Source organism: Miscanthus floridulus, chromosome 8 (assembly GCF_019320115.1).
Source record: "Miscanthus floridulus cultivar M001 chromosome 8, ASM1932011v1, whole genome shotgun sequence".
In the NCBI taxonomy this organism is placed as follows: domain Eukaryota; kingdom Viridiplantae; phylum Streptophyta; class Magnoliopsida; order Poales; family Poaceae; genus Miscanthus; species Miscanthus floridulus.
In genome coordinates this window covers 162,191,300-162,200,506 of record NC_089587.1, presented here as the reverse complement: position 1 = coordinate 162,200,506, position 9,207 = coordinate 162,191,300, and the positions used below count along the sequence as shown (strand labels likewise).

Genomic DNA, 9,207 nt, shown 5'->3' with positions numbered 1-9,207 from the left:
AAGAGCGACCACTGCCCCGCGAGGCGGTACGTGCGGGCCCTGGGGTCGCGCCGCAGCGACATGCGGTACGCGCGGCCGAGGCGGTCGAGCGCCGGCACAGGCAGCCCGGCGCCTAGCACGAGGCCCCGCTCCACCGCCGTCAGCATGCGCGGCAGCGGCGACTGGCGCCACCAGGCGGTCCGGGAGCACGAGGCGCGCCTTGTCGCTGCTGCGGTCCGACAGGGGTCAGCTGCTTGGTGAGCACCACCGCCGGGCGCGAGATGCGGAGGCGGAGCAGCTTCGCGCGCAGCCCGTCCTCGCCCCGCTCCTCCTCTGCCACCGCGTCAACCTCCACGTCCCGATGCCCGCGCCCCGATCCCGTCCCCGTGGGCATGGGCGGCTCCGACGCGCCGAGAAGAAACCCTCCTCCGTGGATGTTGCAGAAGTGGCTGGCCATCTCCTAGATCGGCGCGGCCGCCGCGTACGGGTGGTATCGCACGACCCTCTTCTTTGGCGGGAGGAGCTCCGACAGGACGCCCGCGAGGTCGTCCACGTCGCGCTCGCCACGGGTCACGGTCACCGGAACCCCACGCCGGGGTGCCAGGTGCTCGACGAATTGCGCCCCGTTCGCTGCCCGGGTACCTCCTGGGGTAAGGAACGCGCGCGCTGGCGCCGCGGAGGCCGGGGGGCCGGGCCGGGGCGTCATCCAGAGGCTGCATGGGGGCAGCAATGGCGGGGGAAAGGAGGGGAAGGGCGGAGGGGAGAAACCGGGAGGGAACGGCGGCGGAGGAGGGAGAGCGAAGCGCGGCGGCCGCAGTGGCGGTGGCGGGGGAAGAGGTGGGGTTTTGCGTGGCGGCGAAGTTGGTGGGGGAGCAGGGGCCGGAGCGGGCCATAGCATGGCAGATTCTAGAGTTCCCATTGGTCGCCCACTCACTCTCGCCTTGCCTACCCTTTTTTCTCACTTCATTTTCACACACAAAAAAAACAGTATAGTTCTTTTAAAAAAATTCACAAACAATTCAGCTATTTCTCCGCTAATAAAAAGATCCGTTTCTCTGCTAATAAAAACAATTCAAATACATGATAATAATACAGCAACAACGACCAAACAAGCCTTATGTTATCCGTATGCTCAAGGCTGCATGCACCACGCATGGTTAAACCCGAGTCAATACTAAATAATGCCTCCAGAAAGTCATGACAAAGCAGTGGCGCTTTCAGAGAGCTCCAGAAAACCCGGGGGCGACATTGGCGGCATTGCTTTTTCCTGAGCGTCAACCATTTCCAGGATCTTTCTTACGGTTGCCTGCAACTTTTCGTGGCCACCTTCTAGTGTGGACTGACCAGCTATTCCATTTAGTTGGATGGCCTCGTTTTCAAGACCCATGTTTGATGACTTTATTTTCGATTGTGCTTTCACCTGATGTTCCTGCATCGGTAAAGACACCGGATTCCTTGTGGCCACGGATGATAGCCTACAAAGATTGGGCATAAAATGTAGCAGCAATAAGAAACAACTTCCACGAGCTGAAAGCCTACAAGATTGAGATCTGGACTAACCATGGGCGCATATATATGTGTTAAGACACCCTTCCTCAAAAGTTTCAAATTGGTGTCTTTATCAGTCCATACAACATGTTCCTGGTACCTAAACAAAGTTAGTCAGACCAATGTGATCTCTCTTAATTCAGGCAAGATAGGGAGGAATGGTTGATGCTTGGTACACAGAATGCTAAGGGTGTTACCAGTTCTTCATCTCCTCCTCAGTCGCTGTTGATGCAATTATAAAGGCCTGCCATGATAGAGTACAAGGGAGGATTCATTAGCTCTCCCAAGTTAGTTATCCAGTTAGCTACCTATGCACAATGATACCTAATAAGAGTCATAGTAGTTTCCTTTCTTTTCTTTTTGGTAAAAAGACAGTTATATGGTTCTCTGGCATGGCTGGCTATACATTGTACAATAGGAGAATGGACCATGGGAAACATTTATGTGATTAGTATAAGGCACACGAACAAGGTACAATATTGTGCTTGTGCAATGCCCCATCACCCCTGTATCTGATTCAGACATAACTACATCCACTCATCCACTTTCAGTTAAAAAAAGATATTACATGCATATATTGTGTAAACTGAGATTGTTTCCACCCACAACAGTTTCCACAAGCATTTCCATAGTATAATAAATCATCTAGCCATTTTTCTCCCCATCTCATTCTTTATATCATATCACTTAAATGAAATAAATGTATTATTTCAACGTTTCAGCCAGGAAACAGTTATGATGTTGACAAGGTGGCCTGTACCCATAGGACAACAATAGATGCTATGCAGATACAGCAAAGGGAAGAAAAGATAGCTCACCAAAACGGTCAAATTCCAAGATAAAACATCGCTTCACATCTTCTTTAGTTGGCTTGCAACCACACCTATCCCTCCTTGAGGTTAGGTCTGAGAACTTTGGGTAGGTGTAATGCAGAGCCTCCTCCAATTTGATTTCACTACAAAAGAAATATATAACTAAACCATCGAGTAGAAAGAAATTGTAGTTTGTTGACTGACCATTTGTTTTAGCAAAAAAAAAACTCCACATATTGAGATATCTTACTTTGGGGATTTCATGTAATTATGCCATCTATGAGCACCATTTGGACGCAAATGCTCTTGAACCCTTGCAGCCGATTTCCCATTACCATAAGTAAGGAAGTAGTTTGGATTACCACGTGTTGCTTCTTTGTATAGACCAAAGTATGTATCCTTCGGAAGATGATCATAATTTTTCTTAAACATGGAAACCTACAGGCACAAAACAATATGACTGTATAAATGATACAAGCTATCAAACACAGACAATGATAATCAGACCATTCCTATTATTTCCTTCAATGCATTAATGAGTAGTTCTGTGCAGTGTTTGCTAAACTATAGTTTTTTCTAAACAGTGAGTCAATATCTGGTTATCTACAGGTTGCACTTTGCTTCTCAAGTAAGCCAGTGGATCATCATTAGCATACAGAGCCAATTTTTTCCCTTTCTTTTGTATACATGTTACAGATAACAGTAGCTTCTATACCTCAGTGAAATGATCCTTAATGTCATCACGCTCAATGCTGCTCTCCTGGAAAAAAGAAATATATACAATAATTAGATGTGAAGCACGTTACTATATTCAACAAACATGTTACTTGTGTGACTCACATAATTGAGGAAGATAACCATATCAACATTGTCAGGAACATCTAAAAGCAATCGCCTCAGGGAGTACTCTCAGGCACCAGCTGGGTGAATCAACTCATCAGTATCAAGGTGAATGATCCAATCCATCCCAGCATCCTGTGACAATCAAACAGGGGACATTCACATCAATCTCACGACTAAATACAAGGCCTTTTCAAAGTGAAAATGACAGCTAATAAAATGACTCCATAATTAGCCAAGAACTAAACAAAGAAACTCTTTTTAAGAAATCTGAGACAAAATTGAAACATTTATACAGTCATATTGTAGACAAGTAAATTAGCATATTTTCTACAGCCTGCTACTGCTAAGAAGATGGCAAACAACACGAAATCCGGGTGCTCATCAGAGGTGGACCCAGAAAAGCACCCATAATTTTCGCAAAAAAAAACAATATCAAAGTTAGTAGTAGAATTAATGCGTACATAGTCTTGTGATTAGATCAGATCGAAATACTGCCAAATAGATTAAGCTAGGGTTCGTCTGGTTCTCGGCTTGGCACAGCAGGAAGGGAGGAGAAAGGGTGCTTACTTCAACCATACCGCCAAGGGAGCTCGCGCTATCGGGGGATCTCGTGCCGCTGCTTGGGGGAGCTCGCTCCGCCGCCAGAGATCTCGGGCCGCCGTTTGGGGGAGCTCGCGCCGTTGCTGGGGGATCTCGCGACACCGCTTGGAGAGCTCATGCCACCGGTGTTGGGGTGCTCATAGTAGCCCGACAGAGCTCGGGTGCTATGGGCAGGGTGCGGTGGCTCCGAGCATGGCAGGGAACGACACCGGCCTAGCTCTGTGTGCAGTGGAAGCGGCGGCCCGGATGACCGCTGGGGTCGCCGAATCGGGGAGGACGCGCGCCGGCCACCAAACATCGGAGACGGTCACATGGATAGTCAGCGCGCGATGGTGGCCTGGCCGTGGACCTTCAGGATGGGACCCGCCCGCGTGGGGATGAGGGAGGAGGGCCATCAGGGCCCGCTCGCGCTGACGCACCACCCGCGGGGGTGCCGCTGCTCTGCGCTCGCCACCGCGAGCCTCGGGAGAGGGAGGGAGGGGTGGAGATCCGGGGGAGAAGAAGGGAAGGAGCATCTGCGACTCCGGCCACCAGATCCGGCCATCGTCGACGAGCCAGAGTAGGCCACCGGAGCTGGAGGGCTGCGCGGCGCGGGCGTGGGCGGGCGTGGCTGCGCGAGGGGCGAGGGCGACAGTGGTGCGGGGATGGGGAGCGGCACGCGCCGCGGCGGCCCGTGGGATCCAGCGGGTCGCACGGTGGGTGGGGGCGGTGATTGCGGCGTTTTAGCGATTTACGCGTGGACGGGAGGCGGGGATCGCAGGCGTGGGCCGACGGACGAACCAAAACAAACGTCGCACAAAAAAATATCTATTCTTTATTCTTTTTAGTCGTAAGAGATAATAAATACTACTAATATGCATATCTATAATGTATATATTTAATAGTAACAGAAAACAGAACTAGTACAACTAGCCACACAAATTAAGGCCGAATGATGTTACAGGCCATCAGACTAATACTCCAGCAGACTCAAATAGTAGTATGTCTAACAAATTCTATATTGACTGGCTGCTATGAGTGCTGGCGACGTGCGGCTACGCGGCGACGTGCGCACCTGTCTCCGTCGATGAGGAACGGAGGAAACAAAATGCGGCTCGTATTAAAACCGGTTGATAAGCTGGCTGAAGCTATTTTGTTGTGAGAGAAAAGTACTATAAATTTTAGCTGATAAGTCGGCTAATAAGTCTAAGCGAACGGGCCCGAAGAAAGGGAATATGGAAGATGCGTTCGATTTTAATTGAAATCAGGGTGGTCAGTGATGGACACGGGTTGAGCTTGAACGGGCCAGGCCCATGCGGATCCTAGGAAAAACAATTAAGAAAAAAATTTATTTAGATTGTCTGCTTTGATATCAGTGCTGTTTAAAAAAAAGAGAGTATTGGAGCCGTTCTCTCTTCTTAGTGCTATCTTCTTCGATTTTCCTTCACGAATTGGATGGCATGTGTCGAACTCGGAAGTACCAGAGATGTATCGACAAAGTATCGAGATTAAATTTATTTATTTATTTAGCTTGATTTTCGGATACTTCCTTGATACAGTATCGGCGGCGTATCAGAGTACTGGATACCTATCACGATAACGATATGGCACTTCGGCGCCATCTACTATACATATCTTCTTAGTGCTATCTTCTTCGATTTTCCTTGACGAATTAGATGACATGTGTTGGACTTGGAAGTATCGGAGGTGTATCAGATATATAGACGAAGTATCGAGATTAATTTTATTTATTTTTTAGCTTGATTTTCTGATACTTCCTTGATACAGATACGTATCGTGATACTGGTACGGCACTTCGGCAAAGCAGTGGGGTATCCTAGCTCAAAAGTCAAAAGAAATGTACATGTGCACAAGCACAACCTTGCGTCGTGCTAAAGATTTCTCATTTGATCGCCGTTTTGCCGGCCATAAAGAATTCGACCCATGTTGCTCGTTAATTCTGACGGGGAGGTCGTCTCCCCGGGTGCATATATATGGCCATAGAGGATTAGAGGAAGAGGGAGAGGGAGAGTAAACAAGGAAGGAGACATGGAGGAGGAAGCCCATGGCATCGTTATTGTCGGCGCTGGCATCTGCGGCCTTGCCACTGCTCTTGCCCTTCACCGGTGCGTGCACTTGCTCCATATCACGGTTTTTCCTTCAATCCTTCCCCTGTAGCATCGCACAGATAGTTGTATATTTCATTTTCTATGCGGCGACTGTCATGTATTGTGTGGTTGAGGTTCAGACTCTATTTGCAACAGTTTTATCAACAACTTCATAAGCTGATGTGAGCTGTTTTTTGTCAAACATTTTGTTTTAAAAAACAACTTCATAGGTGAAGCTTTTTTTTCTTTCCCAAAGGGGTGAGGTGGGATGAAACTGAAAAAAAATAGCTTATCCCATATGGGCTCAACTATTCACAAATACCGCATGTGCCCTTCGGGCAAGGAGCGCGCAAAGCTCGTGGCCGCCGAGGGCGCGATCTCCTCGGGCTCGGACTCAGACGCACGCGGCCGCCAGGGAGAGCACACACGCAGATGCCACAGAGGGCCCACATGACGCTAGAGAGGGCTCGTCAGCACCGGGGCCGTGGCTCGCAGCCACCTCCAGGGCACAGGGGCGTGGCCGCCGGGAGAGCCTACTTGTCCGCCGAGACTAGGGGCGTGGCTCACACCACCGCCGGGGCACAGCCAACGGAGCGAGCTCCGAGCGGGTATCTGCGTCGGGACAAGCCGACGACGAGGAAGAAAGAGCGGCCGCCTTGAGGAAGATTGAGAAAAAAACAGAGAAAAGAAAAAAAAACAGCAAGAGCAGTATAGTCATTTGATTCTTTTGGTGTATGATGTGAAGCTATTTTGCTTAATAGGGTCCACATGCTTTTGAAGGACTAATTCTTGGGTACATAAAAGGGAAACTCTTGTGCGAACTCCACGATTTGATTGGAGTTTGCTTTTTAATACATAATCTAGGTGGGGAAGCTCTTCCCCCCGTTTTTATCAAAAAAAAAGTCTTATTTCTACGTCGAACCTTCACCTTTGCCGAAGTTTCCATTTCTTGAGTAGCTCTGAACAACAAAACAATTTGCTTACTGACTTGCATATAGGAAAGGGATTGCTAGTCTGGTGCTGGAGAAATCTGAGACCTTACGAGCAGATGGAGTTGCAATTGGTATCCATGCCAACGGATGGAGAGTTCTGGAGCAACTTGGAGTGGCTGCAGAGCTCAGGGAAACTGCCAATCTCGTCACGGCGTAAGCCTGTACCCTTACAAATACTAGCTTCTACTCTTACTCCTAATTAATAAGCTAGTATAACCACTACACACAAGGATTTCTCTCAACTACTCTTGTTGATCCTGATAACTTCTCCTAAAATTACATTTTGATTGCTTCGGATGGCATGAAATTGAAAAGCGACAATTCAGTATCAAACTGCAGATCAGAAGTTCCAACTTTGCATCAAACAGAGGGAACAAGTAGTAGAATCAGTATGTTTGCCTTTTTTTTGGGACTCAATAATGCTTGCTTTTACACTGACATTTCAGGTATCATAACGTGTGGCAGCAAAGGAACAACAAGACTAGCCGGTTATTACCACTCAGGTTAGTACAACGTTTCCAATATGCGTACTGTTCCCAAATACTAAATGAATTCCAATCCATGCAAGTCAACTATCTTAAGTCTAATTAACTTTATAGAAAGAGTAACAACATCCATGACATAAAATAAGCAGATTATAAAAATAAATTATACGGTATATCTAATGATATTAATTTGATGTCATTAATCTTGATGGGTTTTTCTAAAAATTCCGTCAAAGTTTTAAAAGTTTGACTTAAGACAACTCTAAGAATCTATTTATTCTAAAAGTATATGATTTTTTTAATACATTTTCATAAGGAAATGACAAAAGAATACCACGGATCTGCTAAATCTCAAAAATAATATCATGCCTGTGGGACGATTTCGTCCACATGGTATTATTTCCATATAAAAATGTATTAAAATATATATAAAAAACTCGTAACTATATAGCCAGATCGAGTTCTCGTAGTTGTCTTCCTATGACACAAATAGAGAGAGGCACTAATTAAGTTGGCCAATCTTGATTTGGCTAGGAAGGAACTCCGATGCTTGAAAAGGAAGGATCTCATCGAGACAATGGCAAAGAATTTACCTTCAGGAGCATTCCGCTTCGGCTGCCACGTGGTTGCGATCCACCAAGATCCTGGTGGTACCCATGGAGCCATTCTTACTACAGTCGATGGTTGCACTATCAGGGCCAAGGTGTTCTCCACAACCATGCGTCTGATCAAATTCAAGAGTGCAATGGACACAGATTCCTCTCTTTTTGCTTATTTCTCTGCCTGAAACTTTTTATTGATCTCGACGCGCAGGTCCTGATTGGATGTGATGGTGCAAACTCGGTGGTAGCCAAGTACCTAGGACTGTCTGCGTCCAAAACAATCCATCACATGGTTTTTCGTGGTTTCACTAGATATCCACATGGACATCCATTTAGTACCGAGTTTTTGCGATTAAAAGGAGAGGAGTTCTTTGTCGGCAGAATTCCAGTAACCGACAATCTAGTTCATTTCTTGGTACTCACGCCTATTCCTCCATCAGGTATATATAAATAAATGTTTACTATTTATGGAACTAGTACAAGACAAACTGCTAGCTGAATAGGGTAATTAACTAGTGCTTACAATGATGTCATCCAGGAAGGATCACCTATGATGTGATCGCCGCGAAGGATTCCGTGCTAGAGAAGCTACGAGCTCAAGATTGCCCTTCTGATATCATCGAGATGCTGCGGAACTCTGATCCGGAGACCCTGAACGTCGTGAACAACATCTGGTACCGGCCTCCATGGCAGGTCGCGTTCGGCACCTTCCACAAGGGCGTCGTGACGGTCGCCGGCGATGCGATGCACGTCATGGGCCCGTTCATCGGCCAGGGCGGCGCATCGGGGCTTGAGGACGCCGTCGTGCTCGCACGATCTCTGTCACGAGCCGCCGCCGGCGACTACAGTGTCGCGATTAAGGAGTATGTCCGAGAGAGGAGGCTAAGGGTGGCATTAGTGTCTCTGGAGTCCTTTGTCTTTGGGATGATGCTGGGGAGTGCCAAGTCGCTGGTGACAAAGCTTGCCTGCATCGTTGTCTTGGCACTCCTAGGCAATCGATCGCTTAGGCACGCCAACTATGATTGCGGTCGCCTCTAGCACTCCAGAATGCATTTTCTACTACATCATGGCATTCATCAGTTGCCATGTGGATATTGGAAGAATTTATGTGTCAAACAAGAAATTATGCCACAATAAGCTTCATCTAGATGAGATGAAACAATGCATGTAATTTTTTTCTTTTCCCTTTTATTTTACTTTGCATTTTCACCACTACACTGAAAGCAAATGATCAAGTCTTTATCGTCAGTTTGTTTCTG

At 47.3% G+C, this 9,207-nt stretch overlaps 1 protein-coding gene and 1 pseudogene across 1 annotated transcript; one reads left to right on the top strand and one right to left on the bottom strand.

Moving 5' to 3' along the window:
- Positions 1 to 1,105: 1,105 nt before the first annotated feature.
- On the bottom strand, positions 1,106 to 3,338 carry LOC136473879 (glycosyltransferase-like KOBITO 1; annotated as a pseudogene).
- Positions 3,339 to 5,792: 2,454 nt separating this feature from the next.
- LOC136473878 (monooxygenase 1-like) lies at positions 5,793 to 8,986 on the top strand. Its single transcript, XM_066471514.1, has 6 exons — positions 5,793 to 5,887; positions 6,868 to 7,014; positions 7,308 to 7,364; positions 7,881 to 8,049; positions 8,160 to 8,388; positions 8,487 to 8,986. Exons 1-6 carry the CDS (start codon positions 5,811 to 5,813, stop codon positions 8,984 to 8,986), a joined length of 1,179 nt encoding a protein of 392 aa, XP_066327611.1. The 5' UTR covers positions 5,793 to 5,810.
- The last annotated feature ends 221 nt before the right edge of the window (positions 8,987 to 9,207 follow it).